This window comes from Haliaeetus albicilla, chromosome 15 (genome assembly GCF_947461875.1).
Source record: "Haliaeetus albicilla chromosome 15, bHalAlb1.1, whole genome shotgun sequence".
Taxonomy (NCBI): domain Eukaryota; kingdom Metazoa; phylum Chordata; class Aves; order Accipitriformes; family Accipitridae; genus Haliaeetus; species Haliaeetus albicilla.
In genome coordinates, this window is record NC_091497.1 from 30,073,899 (window position 1) to 30,092,062 (window position 18,164).

General features: G+C 45.0%; 1 protein-coding gene across 2 annotated transcripts; it reads left to right on the top strand.

Moving 5' to 3' along the window:
* The first annotated feature begins 255 nt into the window (after positions 1-255).
* Positions 256-14,585, top strand: CNMD (chondromodulin). Of its 2 annotated transcripts, XM_069802618.1 has the most exons (7): positions 256-378; positions 561-701; positions 3,039-3,179; positions 5,815-5,928; positions 8,586-8,739; positions 10,054-10,256; positions 12,686-14,585. In XM_069802618.1, the coding sequence occupies exons 1-7, from the start codon at positions 307-309 to the stop codon at positions 12,899-12,901; spliced, it is 1,041 nt and encodes a 346-aa protein (XP_069658719.1). In that variant the 5' UTR covers positions 256-306; the 3' UTR covers positions 12,902-14,585. The 2 variants fall into 2 exon arrangements, with proteins under 2 accessions (XP_069658719.1, XP_069658718.1); XM_069802617.1 differs by lacking the exon at positions 561-701 and having other exon boundaries at positions 259-378.
* The last annotated feature ends 3,579 nt before the right edge of the window (positions 14,586-18,164 follow it).

Below are 18,164 nucleotides of genomic sequence, written 5' to 3' on the forward strand. Positions count from 1 at the left end.
CCGCGATGGCATCCCCTGCGTTCCTGACTCCCCCAAAACTGGAGCCAAGCCCCGGGGGGGGGAACACACACACATAGGGTTGGGATAGGGGGTCACAGCCCCGGGTGGGGGGCTCTGCCGGTTGTTTGCCGGCTCAAAGGGGCTCATTGTGCCCGGGAATGGGGCGGTCCCGTCCTGTGTGTCCCCCCCCACGGTCGGGGCGGGCCGGGGCGGTGCTGCCCCCCCCCTCCCCCCGGGGGAAGGGGCCCGGGGCCGGGAGAGGGGAGGTGGAAAAAGGACGGGAAAGTTTTCCTTCCAGTGACAGCCATGGCAGAAGGCTCCGAGAAGGTGCCCATCGCCCGAGCGGGGCCCGAAGATGTGGAGCAGTGCCTGCCCCCCGTGAGTGCGGGCCGGGCGGGGGGGGGGGTGGATCGGGATAAAGCGGCTTGGAACGGGATGGGACGCCGAGGAAAGGGAATGGGGCGGGGGGGGGGGGCTTGGCCGGGGGTCCCAGGGCCGTGGGTGGGTGTTCGTGTGTGGGAATTTGGGTGTCCTCGGTCCGAACCCCGCGTTCTCGGCAGGCCTATGCGGCGGCGGCGGGACCCCCCCCCGGGCCGGGGCGGCTGCTGAAGGCGGGGGCGGCCGTGCTGATCGCCGGAGCCCTCCTGCTGCTGGCCGGGGCCATCGGAGCCTTCTACTTCTGGAAAGCCACCGAGAGGCAGGTGAGGGTGGGAGGAGGCACGGCAGCCCACCGGGGGGGGCGGGAGGGGCTGGGAACGCTCCTTGCAAAGTGGACGAAGAGGGGTTTAAGGAGATTCTTTGGGTTTTTTCCTCCACGCTTTCATAAAAAAAAAAAAAAAAAAAAATCCAACCCGAAACCCAAACGCACGCTCGTTATCTTTACCGGCTGTTCGGACGGAGCCTCGTGGAAGCGCGTTTATTAACGAACACGAAACGTAGCTTTGAGAGCACAGACACGACATTGATTTCTGCTCGCAAATCCTCAGCGAACTCAAACCCCAACAAGTCCCCAGGGGTTCACGTCCTGGGCAAACTCCAGCTCCCAGGACAAAAAAAGCATTGAAACGTGTAAATTCCTTTTTCACATCAGCTGCATTCTTGGTCCAGATTCTGCCTGGACCCTCAAATATGTAATGCTATATTTAACCCATTAACAGGCACCATTATTTCACTCTGACGGTTTGTATGACTGTGTGCACACACAGGCGTTTATGGTTAGCAGCTGTGGAACAATTTTTGAAGTCATGGTAAGTTTTATTATTTACATTTTCTGGAGTACATGAAAAACCCTGTATGCAAAGAACAAAACTGAGAAGGTGCTGATCAGTTTAAGAACCAAACTTCAGAGCATTAAAACGTGTTGTTATATTAACTTTTCTGTTTACATAAGATTTTGGTTTAAAATGTGGTGGCGCGCACGTGAATGTAACTTGCTCCCTAAGTGCAATTAGTATCTTTGAATTTACTTTGGAAGAAGTTTTGTACCACCTCCAGCCACGCGCCAGTCCCCATCAAGGAGAGCCTTGTGCGAACCCCAGCTGCCGAGGCAGAGGTGTGCTGGGGAGACAGACCCACACACACAGGAATAATTCAGATAATCAGAAAGAACGTACAAGGTTTTACACCAAAAAGGTGTAAAGGGAGAGGGACCCAAATAGGTTGGGGGGGGGGGGGGGGCTACAGCACATTCAGCTCTGTCCAGGTGGGTGCATTTCCAGAGTACAGGACAAAGTTTCCTTTTTTTTTTTCTCCTCAATTGCTCCCATCATCTAAATGCGGGTTTGCAAAACCTGTCACATTCATAGTTGTCTTTACCTGGTGATCGACTTGGAAGCTTAAAGACATGGGGAAAGCTTAGAGGTATTATTCCAAGCTGCCTTCAAACTCAGAAAGCTACACTTGACTTGCAAATGTTTAGGAAGCGACTGTAAAAATTAAATGTAGGGTCATTCATAAAAAAAATTAAGGCAATTATTATTTTTATTTTAAATCTTTGAATTCTCCCGTAACTGTCAGGGATAACAAAGTCTCAGCTCCAGCTCAGGCGCTAGCAGGGGACACCATGTACTTTGGTCTGGTTTTATGGACTGCTTTCAACAGGAATCCTAGACAGCGGAGAGAATATGGGACTGAATCTGTATAACTGAGGAACCATAAATCTTTGGCACCTTAGACTTTCCTAAGCAAAGGTGAGAGAAGAAGAAATTTGTCTCTAGCTGTCAGTGTAAATTTTTCATTAAAATGCTGTAAGGCTTTTTTAAGACCAAAAGTAAACTGCTTGTGCAGCACTTTTAGCAGAGCTGCACAAGAGAATCGCAAAACCCCTCCACAGATTGTGGTCCTCCAGCAAATAGAAACCACACTGCAGCTTTCCTCACTGAAAATAGGATAAGACCAAATACGCTGACAAGGAAAATACGAGTCTATACAACTTCACATCCAATTTAAACAAAGTTCACATCCATTACAAGCTAGGAAGCATGTTCATAGTCAAGAGGAACCTGTTTTCCTGCGCCTCAGCAGAACACCCTAAGAGATAAACAGGGGTTAGCCTCCTTCGGAGTACGATGTTCACTCCTGCTCTCCTTTGGGAATCATGCCAGCGTAAGAAGCGATTCCTAAAATATGACCTAGAAGGAGGTTTTTATGTCGGAATGAGCCTGGATGTGGACTCACCCCACACTGTTTTTGAAGTCAAACTGCAAGTACTCCCTGGAGGAGGGACCTCAGGAGGTCTCTAGTCCTACCCGCTCCTCAGAGCAAGGCCAGCTGTGGGGTCACAGCTGGTTGCTCAGGGCTTGATCCAGTCAGGCCTGGAAAACTCCCAAGGATGGAGAACGCACGAGCTCTCCGGGCAACCTGCCCCGATGGTGAAGCGTTGTTGCGGTGTTGGTTGCTGGAGGGTTACGAAATGCCTACAGAAATAAGAGTCAGGAGCTGAGTAGGGATATGACAAGTCAGATTGACCCATCGCCTGCTGTAGGAGGAAGGTAATAAGCAATTACTGACATGCGCTACTGCTCTTTTATCGATTCCAGGTGTACAATGTTCACTATACTATGAGCATTAATGGAAAAGTACAAGATGGATCAATGGAAATAGATGCTGGAAACAACTTAGAGACATTCAAAACGGGAAGCGGGAGTGAAGAAGCTGTTGAAGTTCATGATTTTCAGATTGTAAGTACCACCACCCTTATCCTTCACACAACACGCTCCAGCGCTGGACTCTAAGGATACCCTGCCCTGCCCGACTTCTCTGTCCCAGTCGGTCTCAGGTTCCAGCCCCCAACTATCCACACAAACATCCTTGCTCTCCCGGTTTGCTTTCACAGCAAGCCAGGCCGTTTCCTCCAAAACAAAGTCTAAGTGCCTTTAGGGGATAGGCCGTGCCAGGTCCCATTCTGGGAAGCAGTACGGATTAGGCTGCATCGGGTTTGGCTCCATGAAACACTCTGCATTTTCAAACCACTGAACAGATCTACGACACGTGCCCTTGGAGTCTTGCTAGAAAAACCTTCTGGCAGGCTGTGACACAGCCCTTGTGTGATTTCATACAATTTGAACTGGAAAAAATACCTCCCCCTCCCCAAAATATCACCCTTTTAGGAGCATTGGGTTAACATGATAAGCCAAGTAGACACCAAAGAGAGACCACTATACAGTGCTGGACCCGGGCAGCTGGCTCTGCTCTGACATCCAAGGATGGGAGCTGCTCTCCATGGCTTGGCTTCATCTCCAGAGGAGAGGATGGAGGCATTTAGCATAGCTTATGCATCTGTGCACCAAACGCACAGTGCTGGGCCGCTGGTGCTGACAGCAAACACGTTTGGGTACCCCAGCGACTTGGCTGCGGCGGCTCTGCACAAAGTCTGGACTAACAGATGCCGACTCTTAGCAGAGCTCAACAGCTCAGATAAAGTGGTTCACTGAGCTGTACCACCTCTGAGCTACTAAAGGCACATCTATGTGATGTTGCAGAAAGCTATTTACAGGGCCCAGATCCTGCAATTAACATTCTCAGGTGCGAAACACCCTACTTCAGAGTTAAGTCCTCTGTAAGTCAAATCAGCACCTAAAACAAAGATGCTGCTGCTAGAAAGACTTACCCAGGGCTTCTGGAGCAGCCACCTTCCCTTTGCTGCATCTAGAAAGGTGAGGAAATTCAGCTCCTTGGCTTCTCAGCAAGTACAAACCAATCCACTCCAGGAGATCCAGGACCCAACAGCTGCAGATCAGCCTTTATGAAACTCTCATTAACATCACCATAGCAACATTATTAGCAGCTGAATAAGAGCTGCCACAACGAGCTCTTCCCATTTTTCCTTCACCCTTCCACATCTGCACAAAAGCACCAGCCCACTGGAGAGATGCTGAATTCATATTGCCTCCACATGTGCTGCTGGTAAGCTACTGCCTGTCATAACCAGGTCAGAAATCAAGCTCCCAACACCAACCAGCTAACGGGACCTTCCAGGGACAGTGCCTGCTTTTAATTACAGCGGGCCAGGGACAGGCTCAGCGAGAGCAAAGGGATGCTGCCAGTTGGGGTTTGAGCCAAGAATGCACATAAAGGAGAAAGAAGTCGAAAAGATGTGCTTCCAACAGCCAAGTATCTACATTAGCAGCTTTGGGATTGACTGGCGCCACTCAAATGATTGCACCGTCAGTGAAAACTTGGATTTGGCAATATTATGATACTTACTCCTAGCACGCTCGGTGCACCACGAAGTCTCATTCCCTTGCGCACCCATCCCTGCATAGCCATCCCCTCTCTCACTGCTTTAGAATGAGTCATTTGGTTTCGATGGGTGTCTGTCCAACTGTGCAGGACTTGCGGGCACACAGGCCAAGACTCAGGTGCCTCAGTAGCGTCCATCTCAAGCTGCACTAGATGCCCAAGGCATCCACAATGCCCGTACGAGGCAGGTGAGAGGGGTCACGACGACACCCGTGTCCCTGTCCTGGCAGCGAGCGGCCGGGCAGAAAACCAGCACACCTCGGACAGTGCTAGATAATTATATTTAGGTGGCTGAATGGAGCTTGCGCAACCCTATGAAAAAAGTTTTGCCATCTAAAACGAGGTATCAAAACTCATAACGTAAAAGAGAGCTCTTTTATGGGTACCCAAAAACCTACAGCAGAAACGCAGAAACTACAGCCAAGGTTCCCGTGCCAAAACGTTGATGCCCAAGATGCTGGCGCAGGGCTGGCAGATATGACCCAGGACTTGCAGAAGACCTGCAGCCCTCTGGAGCTGCTGGGATACTCTTCTCTTGCTTAAAACTAGACATCCATGGTTTAGGCAACTGCATTTCACCCTCATAGGCCAGATGGAGTCCCACACACAGATTTCTGCACCAAATTCCCCATCACGAGCTTCTCCTTGCTGTCACAGCCACTTATGTGTATAAATTGGACCAAGCTGCCCCCATATTTTTGTAAACCTGTGTCGTAAGGGTACCACACCACCAGCTAGCACAATCTTGAGGCTGCCTACGTTAGGTGCTAAGTTACAGTTCAAATCGTGTCAACTAGTTCCTTAACAGAGCTACTCCAAGTAGCCTACAGCGGGCATGGAAGCACTTATATAAAACACCCCCATCTCTCAGAAATCGAGCGAAAACTTCTAGACCCACTTGACCAAAATTGTAAAGCTAAAATGATGAGGGAAGAGTGTTTTATTGCATCTAGTTTTAAGATTTAACCTTCAGACTAAAGATTCAGTGGCAATTTTAGCAGAGCTCGAGCCCTTTCTTGGGGGCGGTGGGGAGCCGGAGGGCTGCGCACAACCCCCTGCCTTCTGCTTTTGCAGGGCATAACTGGAATCCGTTTTGCTGAAGGAGAAAAGTGTTACATCAAAGCTCAGCCAAAAGCTCACGTCCCTGAAGTTGATGCTATGACTAAAGCGAGCCTCTCATCTGAGCTGGTAAGGGGTAATTTATTTACTTTTTAAAAACAAATCTTCGTATAGAGAGGGTCTTAAAGCAGTATTTAAATATAAATATAAATGACATTTGAAAGCCACTGTGGATAGTGGTAGGGTTGCTGACTGATTGCAAGGGGTCCCTGAAAGGTAAGAAAAGCAAGACTGGCGTCAGAGGCATCGCTGTGTCCAGGGGCATCGCGAGAGGCTGCACATGAGTGAGGGGGGAAGCCATGGACCAATTTCTAGCAGATCCATAGACCTCAGTGACAAGAGCAGCTGCCTGAAATCAGGCTGTGCACAAGGCTGGAAGGGAGAGCAGGGAAGAAGCAGCTCCTTTAGTCAATGCAAAGAGGGGTCGCAGTAGATGCCAGGAGATTTCTATCAACACTCTTGAGCAGAAGCAGGGACTCTGTCACTCAAATCCTCTTAAATAGTCAATAAAGTGGAACTGTGGAAAACATTACTGCAAAAATTGAGCTAATGCTGAAGCAATAACAGTTAAAAAAAAAAATCAAGAGTTTGTCTTCTTAGACAGCATCAGCCTTCATTTTAGGATATCGTGTTAACTAAATTTCATGGAATCTGCATCGCAGCCACCACTAAAGCTGCAGTTCTCGCCCAGATACCACCAAAACCTCTCCTTACCTCACATTTGTGAAAAAGTCTATCGCTTTGTGTGCGCAAATCCTGAGTTTCCTAGAGCTCAGAACCCCAAACCCATGGCTCACGCAGGAGTGGCTCCAGTGCCTTGAGTACAGCTGAGCCCGGACACTGGCAGGGGCTCAGCCCCCAGCAGGAGAGCCACAACCCCTTTCCCTGGGTTTGCTCCACTCCCAAAAAATTAAAAGCAGATACATTTAGCTGGGAGAGAGGCACTGTTAAGGCTGCACGTACCTGCAATGGTGCTGTGATTACTGAACATCTTACTTCAAACTTAAGGGGAAAAAGGTCTCTCTAAATCCAATCAGCAAGGCACCAGCAACGTGGCAAAGCCCCCTGAAGTTGGTGGGATTTTCCCCATGATGCGGAAGAGATCTTGCCCAGATTCCAGGCAGAGACCTGCATCTTTCCCACCTTGCCTTATTTTAAAGGCAGGCTGGGCTTCTTGACTTCATTAGCACTATTGCCTGAAGTCAAGGTTTCCATTTTCCGACTTTTTGTAAGAACAAAGTCACAGTCCTCACAACATTACCCTAAAATAGTTAAAAAGGAAATTTCTAATCTTCTACCTGGCTGGAGCAGACCTATTCCCTTGTCCTGTTTTCTGTGCATCTGCTCCAAAGATGCATCACCTACACGACCACTGCAATAAATTGTATGCACCGCGGCCAAAACAAGCAGCCGACTTGGTGCTACCATTGGGATATTAACCTTTCCCTGTTGCTCGACTTTCCACGTTAGATGTATGACGGGAATGGCAAAGTAGTATTTATTTTTCTAGAGCAAGTCCTCTCTCTGAAACACACATATTTAGGAGAAAGTATGCATATGCCGTTTTCTTACAACACATATCATAACCAACACTGCCTATAAAAATGGTTGATTAAAATAAGCTTTTAGATACCCAAACTGTGCCTGCTCACAAGTCAGGATCATCTCAAACAGAAACAAAGGATATTTTTATTTCTGAAAACTAGATTCAGATATTTCTGATGCTGATAAAAGCTTAAGTGGGAGAATATAAATAAAGAGCACTTCTCACTAGACAGATTGGATAGCGAACTTAAATGACTTGAGACCTACAAAAGAAATCAATAAACACACTAAAGGAACAACAACTCCACAGAATAAATTGATCTAGTCAGTTATATAACAAGTTTTGATGACTTTTATGGAAGCAATTTAGAATTTTAACTTTGAAATCATACTGGTTTTCATGATTCAAAAGTTGGGTTTCTTTTAATATTTCACTGTTGCTATAAAATACTTACACATTTTATGTAAAATAATACTTTGAACTAACAACTTTAAAGAATCAATCACTGGCATTTTCCTACATTACTTTGAAGATATGAACCAAAAACCTGCAGGGTACACTTCAAAAAGGCAGGCTCCTTTAACTCGCACTTCAAACTTTTGGTCAATTGAATTGCTTTTACCAAACAAGACCTTTAATCAGACCGATCATGTTGACTTAAAATGGGAAGCTGGAGCAGTTCTCAAGCTATAATCCTCTCTAAAACTTTTGAACAAGGTCCCCCCCACCCCACCTCATTGTAAGCATAGTTATATCTTGGAGTACATCAAATGAGAACAGGGCATGATAAAAGATTAGGGTCTTGGTTTTAGCTGCCGTATTTCATTGGTGCTTTGCTGAAGGTGGTAAATCTTCAAAGTTTCTACCACTTGAAAAATCTGGCGCTTTGGGCTGAAAGATCTCTGACACCTAGTCGTTGTACATCGGGCAAAAGCCGTCCAAGACAGACGGATGAAATCTTAGCCCTAGCAAAGCTGATGGTAGTTTTGCCATTCATTTCAGTGGTGGCAACCTTTACTCAGGTTTTGGCTCGGTACAATCCGTTCACATTCATGAAATACAAGGATGGTCGGTATTAGCTGCAGCGGATGATTATACAGTTTGATGCTCAAGAATTAACAGCAAGCAGGCACATGCCTGTTCACTGAGCAGCAAAGGATTTATGCTCTTCTATTTGCAGGAAGATGAAATCATGCCCGTGAGATTTGACGAAAACTCCCTTATCTGGGTGGCTGCAGACGAGCCTATCAAGCATAACAGCTTCCTAAGCCCCAAAATTTTAGAGCTTTGTGGGGATCTTCCAATTTTCTGGCTGCGACCAACATATCCCAAAGGTAACACTTCTTTTATTTGAAAAGTATGCTATCCCTCCCTTCATCTAAACACCTTCCCCAACTCAGGTTTGCCACCGAGACTTGCACACCTGGGAAACCAGGATCCTTTATCCTTTCCTCCCTTGCCCAGCCTGTCTTTCAAGCCCTTGGGGGTTGGTGCCGAGACAGGTTTGGAGTTTATCCACACTTACCAGACATTTTCCATACTTGTATTTCCTCAGACAATTTATATAGCCCACGTGGGTGACTTACTATGAGATGAAACATTCCCAGAGGTCAGCTTCCTTCTACAGAAGGACAAGACACAACAGCTTAAACTAGCCCCCAAAATGTTCAGGCAGCTGACACCAGGTAGCAGGAACATTACGCTTGGCCGGGAGTTGGGGAGTATCAAGCTCCTGATCTGGAACTATAGCCTCTCCTGTTTCCTACCCTGCTTCTCCCAAGGATTTCAGTGGAGTGGAAGGACGAGAAGCTTTAGCTAGACAACTGGTGGATGAAGTTTATGAGGTCCTGGGGGCAGTCCCAGGACTGAAGTACTCCCATCAGCCAGAGCCAAGCTTAGCAAAGGTGTTCAGGAGTCACCAGGGAGATGGCACCTTCTCCAGGTGACTTCCAGGCCTGGGAGGAGAGAAGGCTTGAAAAGATTTACTTCTCCTTGGTCCAGTTAATACTAGAACACTCAGAAAGGGAAATGGAAGGAAAAAAAAAACAACAAAAACAAACAAAAAACCCAACCCAAAAACCCCCAAAACGACACCACATTTTTAGATCACCTGTGGATGCAAACTGGCAATATTTTCCACTTTTCTCATGACCTTGCATATCCCACTGGGCAACAAAAGAGCAGTATCAAAGCTGTCCAGAAGCTGTTTCCACCAGGTTCACTAGCTGCCCTCGGGAGCAGGGCACCAGTCTGTCACAAAAGCACTTTAAAAAAAAAAAAAAAAAAAAAAAGATGCCTATGACTGGTCTTGCTAGTGCTGGCAACTGCTGCTGAGTCAACATCAGTGACCACAGGGTGGGTCAAAAAAACCCCAACAGATCTCACACCCATTTTGCCTCAAGGGGAGGAAAAGGCAATCTCACACCCCTTTGGACTGACACTGGCTGGAGATACAACACAGGAAGGCGAGCAGCTCCCATGGGGATGCTCAGCAAGTTTGCCACCACATGGTTTCATCTGTCCCTCTGCGCTCCCCTCTTTTTTTTTTTTTTTAATATTTAAAGAAATCACTGAAGCCTTAGATAATGTGTGGATAAATGTAAGGACATGCTAAAGGTAAGATTATCCTCTTATGATTACTTCTTCAGATAACCAAAGGAGAGAAATGAAGAGAAACAAACGCCAGTCGGAATCAAACTTTGATACAGAAGACTTGGAAGCTGTTACTGAAAAAGTAAACACCAGGTTGCCCACCATGCAGCTGACTCAAGAGCTTGATCACCAGTCTAATGAAACCAGGCCAATGGGACAAGAAACCGATCAAACACTTAATCCAGACAACCCATATAATGTAAGTATTTGCACTGTAATCTTCTTTCAGAGCCCAAGACCGTTGTAGACAGGCAACATTGGTGATGTGGGGTTTGTCTTTTTCTTTTTCTTTTTTAAATCTGCGCAGTCTTTGCCTGTTCAGCTTTTCTCTGAAATTACAGACTTGTAAAACACCCAAGAAGCTCAAACAAGTCTTCCCTCAGTCCTCTTTTCCCTCCCTCATCCCACTTTTCATTTGACTTCAGTCTGAAACAAGCACAAGTGCTTGAGGTGGCAAGATTAAGGCAAGTTGATGCCAAGTTGCTTTTCAGGGTTTCCAGGTCGATGCGGAAGCAAGCAGCACTAGACAGTTCTGACAAAGATAGCACCTTCTGAAAACAATCCAAAGCTGGTCTTGATCAGACAGCTGAACCCCATCATTTACCGACAACGTAAGGAGTGAGTCCAGTAGCTAGAAACATACTTTTCCCTCAAACAGGAATTAGTATCAGAAGTGACTATTACAGAGGAAAGCAGTAGCAGTGTCTGGTTGCAAAGAGATGAGGGTTAGGCCAAATAAACTTATTTTCTCAGCCTCTTCTCTATCAGGGTAAATGGCCCTAGTCTAGCAAGCAATTCACAGAGGAGAACCTGATTAGGGACAGCAACAGTGGGTGGAGGATGACTATTGCAAAACGTGTTCTCGCTCTTGGAGACGAAGCAGCCCTCGGAAAGAGCACAGGAGCTGCCCCGCTGTGTCCCAGCACCTTTGCCGCGCTGCAGGAAAACTGACTGTACAGTAGGCACCTTCCAGTCTACTGCACCAGCGCCAGACAATTTACACCCACCATTTGGTGCAGCAGGAGTAAGTCATTTTAATACAACACTGTCACAAGATAAATGCCTCCTGCTTTGGAAATAAGTCCCAGCTTTGACTTGACATTTATGCAACAGCAGGAGATCATTATACTGTGACAGCATTCTGCCGAGTTGACATCCCTTAATTAAACTTAATCACTCCAAATAAAGTGGATCTAAATCGACTCTCTCACGAGGTCAGTGAAACGGCAGCGGCACTGGAACGTAACTTCTCCTCGCAGCTACTAACGTGACCGTGTCCATGGGGTGTGAGCTGCCCTGTCTCTGGAGGGCAGCGGCAGAACAACTGCCACGGGTCCCTTCTTCCAGCCGGAGGGTCCCTGGGCCAAACGGAGAACATCCATCAGATACGGTCACCAGACTTCCCTCAGCCTGCAGGGCGGGATTCACCTTCGCCAACAGTTAGCGTGTCGATGCCTAGATCCAAGCTTTCTTTACAGACTGATTCATTCTGTTCAAGAGGACCATTAATTACACTGTAGGTCTTTCCTGTATGATTAAATGAATCCTCCCTAGAGCTATTTCTCTTCACCCACTATGAGTGGAGTCTGGACAAAGAACTCAGGTGTAGGAGTTCACACTGCAAGTATCCGAATTCAAGGATGATGAATCCTGCCCAAGGGATCGACACCCTCCCTGCTCTCAGGGCTGGCAATGGGTCGCTGGGGGCCTGAACGACACCAGGCTGTCACTAGCATCCCGTACAAGCCCAGACAAGAGATGGCACCTTTCTGTGCCTCACCTTTTTGGTGTGCTGCTAGTTATCTGAATGAAAAACACTCAGGTAAAAAGCTAAGTGTTACTCCTGCATTTGCTCTTTGCTGCTGGTTTTCCTGAAATAACACCAATGGGAAAAGAACAACTGAGTTTCAAAAAGCAGAATATCCACGTTACTTTTTTTCCCCAGAAAGGAGGAAAAGAATTTTCAAGGGTGAAGGCAGTAGCGAGAGCCTGCTTTTACATATTTTATGCATGCCTTGCTCCATGTAACTCCTTACTGTCAAATACAGAACAGGCAGAATTCTCACTGTCCACAATGCACCTAAGTGTGGCAGAAGGGGGAAAAAAACCACAAAAACAACCAGACTGAAAGACAAGGGAGAAATATTCAGAAAACTGTAGGGTAACAGCTTACTGAACAGTTTCCTGGGAATGCTGTAAAAAGCATTAAAATACAAAAAATAAACCAAAACATTAAAAATACAGCATACACTTCAGCCATTGTCATCTACATAAAAGACGGAGATAACTGTCTTGAAATCTTTTCCATCACTAGTATTTAAAACTTGGGAGTTTACTGCTGCTGAATCTTTTGTAAGGACTGTAGAAGAAAAATAATGAAGTTTAGAGCTGTCTGTTGTTTCTTTCCATTTTACATGGGTGACTGCACCAATTCTACACTTCTACCAAACAGAGCAAGACAAAAGAAAAAAAATAAAGCAAGACACATGGGTGAGTTAGTGAGAGTTCTGCTTCAAAGGGACCAAGATTTCAGTTTTTACCCTTTGTAGGGTTAACAGGAGCATTGGTATATTCTACATTCTCTGAGAATGCGAGCAGCGGGATGACATTTAATATTTTACATTTCAGCAACTGGAAGGTGAAGGGATGGCTTTTGACCCCATGCTGGATCACTTAGGCGTGTGCTGCATTGAATGCAGACGAAGTTACACACAGTGCCAGAGAATCTGTGAGCCTCTCCTGGGCTACTACCCGTGGCCTTACAACTACCAAGGCTGTCGTACTGCCTGCCGTATCATCATGCCCTGCAGCTGGTGGGTTGCTCGTATCATGGGTGTTGTGTGAGAAAAAGCAATCAGAGCCTTGACAAAATAAGCAGGAATGCAATGACGACAAACTGGTAAAAGGCTACAACCAAAGCAGCAGTACCAATCCTGGCTTTTAAAATCCAAGTGTGTGTTACTGCACCAAAAGCAGGGTCAGATATTCTAACTGTAAATAAAAATCTTAAGTTAATATTCTATTAGCTTTACAAATGACAAGGGTATACTAGCACTTAGTGAATTAAAAAACAAAGACATTCCCAAAAAAGACACTATTAAACTTTGCTCACAAACTGGTTTAGCAGTCCAGAAGCTTGCTCATCAATCCAAAATCGGCCTTTCGTAACAAAACCCTCTCTTTCCAAGCTACATGTGAAAATTTACGTCCAATTAGGCAACTAGCTCAACTTGTACGCTTGGGAGTACCTTTCATCCACGTAGCTTACTTAAATAAATCACAAGTTAAGTTGCTCCCCGTTGCTATTCATACCAAGTTGCCAGGTCATTATGAATGGTTATAAACCAATTACAGCATACCTTTCCCACAAAGCTGCTCCAGGGGACACGGGAAAGCGCATATTGTGCTAAGTCGGAAACAAACGGCAGGGAAAGGGGCTGCGGAAGGGAATGTGCATGGCTGCAGAATCAAAACCCTTTGCATATCCCAACATCAAAGAAGCCCCAGCATCAAGAATCTTGTATCCATGATACCACTCTAGTGTCTAACAAGTATCTGCTATCCAGCTACTATAGCAAAAGTATTTACACGCAGTTGCAGACCAAAGAATCTCAAGACCCTTCAGAATCTACAACAGCCACTGTATTTATAAATCCTTGAACTAGACACTTTTGACACAAGATTACAACCCCTCTTTATTCCACATGGATAGCAGCCATTCATGCTAGCTCTTTTAGCTCCGCTGAAGCTAACCTCCATTCCCCACAAGAGAAACTGCTTACCAGTAAGGAGAAAAAAGAAAGAAAGAAAAAAAAAAAAGGTTTCTAACCTCACCCTTTTTGCTTAGGCAAACTCTGCAATTATTGGGATTGAGCCTATTACATATTAAATCTCTAAGGAAGGTACTAAGCTGAAACACTCACCAAGATGGAATGACTTAGGATTTCTAGCCTTGAAAAAACAAAGATAGAGGTATTACACTGCCTTCATCCATACCCTACCATTGAGTTTATGGAGCTGTCTACATGGGCTTTATAAACAGAATGGTCCAATTTTTCTTAAAGTTCACTTTCTGGAGCATTCATTTTTGTGACTAAACAGCTCTTGAGATGTTGCAAGCCTAGTAATGTTATTAACACTGCGTGACACACAGAAAAGAGGAATTAATTTGACATAATCGTGGCTTAAAGAAAATAAAGACAACCTCATGCGGAATGCTAAACTGCATATCTAAAAAGCAAAGTGTTAAATGAGAATAAGATGAGAATAGAATTCAGTATTTTGTTCTATTGTAGCTTTTTTTAATATAAGCTTCACCTTCCCTTAATCTCAAGACAACTTGCTTTGAAATATTTAAATTAAAAACTTCTTAAAGTGGGATTTCAAGGCCTGTTAAATTTGAGTTTCTGCTTTTTCAAATGAAAATGACCTTGATCATTATGTTGTTTTAGAAGTACGTCATTCATATGCTTAGAAAAGTCAGTTTCCTTTTTTTTTTACTGCAGATTAAACAAATACATTATAAAACGGCAATCGCTTTCTGTCCTTTTTTGCAATGTAGAAAGTATAATGGTACCTTTACGTACGTGTTCAAGAACTGTCTTGAGAGGAAAACAAGAGGATCAGCAAGTGAAACACTGAAGACAAAGAGAAGGAAATGTGACAGTATATATGAACTAGACTGTTGCTGCCTTTTGCATCTAAGGCTGTCTCGAGGCAACTTGTGACCTGCTTCTCCCTGTCACCCCCAGTAAAAAACAACACCAACCAGTCTCCTTCTGAAGACAGAAAAAACTGTCTTGTAGGCGATTTCCAGGCCTACACATTCTTAACAAAATTAACTCTTCCTAAACAAAAGGCCTGTATTAGTTGTTTTCTATAGGCAGTCACAAAGTCTGCGAGAAGTAAAAAAGCATCCTACTCATGGATGCATTGAACTGTCACATATAGCATGTACGCTTTGAGAACCCTTCTGTATGCACCACGCCAAGAAGGCCCCAGTGATCATAAGAGAAACAGATATACTACTTACACTGTGAGGAGCGCAGTTGTCGGAACTACAATATTGCCTAATTACAAGACAGAGGGCACAATTTATCCATTTCCAAAAGATATGCAACAAAATGTCTTCCCCAACTCATGCTTCAAATAAGCAAATTCATATTTACCTAAATATCATATTCAAAGGAAAAAAAAAGTAAAGATCTCTTGCTGCTGCAAGGTTGAAAAATCTTATTTAAGCGCAACATCTAATTTTGAAGGAAACGTTCTGAGGAGACATAGCAGTGACTATAAAACCAATGATCCAATGGTATGAAAAGACATAGCAATATTCCCCGCAGTGGTGGCTCAGACTACAGTTCCAACTCTCCGCAGTGATCCTATTCACTACTGTACAGCATTTACTACCAGTGTTGAAGACAAGTTTTCCACTGCCACCACAAATATACCTTGCACACTGGAAAGGTTACATGTCTGCATTTGGGGGGGGAGAGGGGGGGGCAGGGGCGATCTTCCTCGAGTCTGACCCTGCACTAGCAGAAACCAGTTCAAAACCTTCCTTTGGCCAAAGCTTAGGGGAGGAGGAAAGAAAGAGGGATGGGATTGTCACCAATGGTGTTTCCCACTGCAGGTGGGTGGATGTTAGTCAGAGCACTGTAATTCTACTCTCCTTAAAACTTAATTACCCATGTGATTATGTACTAGGAGGATTAGGACGGCAGGGAAGGTTAGAGTGGAAAAAGGGGGATAAATTCAGGCTGGTGGAAAAGAGAAGGAAAACAGGCGACAAAGCCACAGGGTTAAAAGGACTGAAAGCCAGTGATGGGAAGGCAGGAGTCAGCTCTTTTTTTCCTGCACCTACAGCCTCCCCCTTCTCCCCACTTACAAGGAATGAACCCAATTCTCTCCTTTTGTCCTTTTCGATATGGGAATCATCCTCCACTCCTATCTACATGGAGAAAGTAAGAAGCAGCTGGGAGACATGGAAGGGGGGGGGGGGGGGGGAATCTGTCTTCTGCCTCCCATGTAACACTTCACCCCTGCTGCAGCAAGAATACATTCCAATAATGTTTCAGTGAAGAACAGACTAATAATTTGTTCCATACAGTGGAAAAAAAAAAGAAAGTAGAGAAACGTAAAACTACCATTGGCAAAGAAGAAAAGAACAGATTGTTGATTGGCACATCCGGGTGGACAGAATCTCTGCTCAGAAAGAGCAAGAGTTAGACTGAACCAGGAGCACCACCATCTTCTGCTTCTGAGAGGCTCAACTGATCTTTTATGAACACTGCACACATACCAAAGATGAGAGAGGCAGCCTTAAGCTACAACAGACAGGCGTTTTCTATGACCCCCAGAACAGGAGCAAAGAGTAATCCCAGCTGTGGTATTAAATGGGAAAGCTACCATTACCTCTTGCTGACCTGTTCCCATATTTGCAACAGGACTACAAATCAGAACACTGAGGTGTAACTGCCCGGGTCTTCTAGACAGTACTATCTACAGGTGACCAAAAGGTTTGGAAAAAAACACCTCAAGAGAAGTTTGAACACAATTAAAACATCATCCACTCTCTGTCCTTGCAGGCAGTTCACTGCCTCCAGCCAACTCATTGCCAGTGCTGCAACAAATTCCACTCATCCTCTCTAGTCCCGGAGGAAATTCCCTTTGTCACTGGTACCCTTCAAAGCCTCTATTCAACCTCCAAGCTCCCTGCTATCCTTCTCTTAACCTAGGGCTTCTGGAACCACTCTGTGCGTGTGCTTTGTCAAGAACAAAATATATACTGTTCACAAAGTTCATGAAGCACCTTCCCCCCAACTTTTTAAGGAAATTTTGCCTACTGCTTTAATCCGATGCCCTCCCACCAGAATCTCCTTCCCCCACCAGACAACAAGAGCTACTATTATTTGCTTACCTATATTCTAAGGTGGAACACACACAGATTATCTATCTGTGCTCAGAAACATGCTGGAATTATGTTTAGACCTGCAAACTTGGCTTACAGGATTGAGATGGACAGGGAGGTCTACCACTTGATTGCTACAAGTTTTAGCCTGAAGCTAAAGCATTATATTTGCATTACATGTGCCTCAAGAGTACAAAAGTAGCAATGCATTTTATTTTACTTTTTGCCTTAAGCTAAGTGAATTGAATCCCAAAACACTGAAACAGTACCCGCTTAATATAAGAATATATTGCGCTTATCTGATGAAATATTCCTATGGTCCTTCTGTAAGTGAAAGTAGACAGAGGAACCTCTACTGTGCTCTCTTCAGTAAGTGAGAGCAACTTGATTGGCAGAAAACATCATCAAATTACTTTTTCATTTCTATTTAAGAGATTTTTATCTAGGTTTTTCCCACAGCAAGTCTTTGCTAAGCGCTGTTAAGTGCTCTGAATGACATTTATAAAGCAAGGCTGGCCAGGAGACAAGAACCCAATTGTGTGACAAAGTGAAGCGCTCAGACATTTGTCTTCCTTCTACATTAGAAAGGAAGAAATGCCTTTCAGAGCATAAATAAAAAGCAGCAAAGCACTTATCCAGGAGAATAGAGTTCAAGTCCCGTTCCAAATCAAGTCAACTTCAATGTTAGCATCCCATATGGATGGCAAATGCTCTACACATTGAGCAACTAGCGACTCAAAGAGTTCTCTGAAGGGCAAGAAATTCCCCACTGAAGCTAACAAATCTTCACTGAAATATGCCACAACTATATCCTTTGAGAAACTCTTCCAACAAGCAAACATTGCTCAGTAAGAGTCAAGAGGTAAGGCACACACAAAACCCTTCCTAAATTCAATCCATCTCCCTTCATCGTATTCAAAGACCACGATAATGTTCAGTTCTGAAGGTCATCAAATTTGAGCTTTGGAAAAAATGACTCAATTCTGAAGCTAAAAGTGATTCAAAAAGAAATCACTGCCCAGCTTGCGCTATAGGATAATCATGATCTGAGCACACCAAGAAACTGCAGTTATGGCAAGACTGTAGTCATAGTCTGCAGCTGCCCAATGTGACAATCTGAAGCTCATAGCTATGGCATACATTCAAAAACAAGCTCTCTTTTTAAGATTTGTGAGATAGTAAGATCCTGGTATGTAT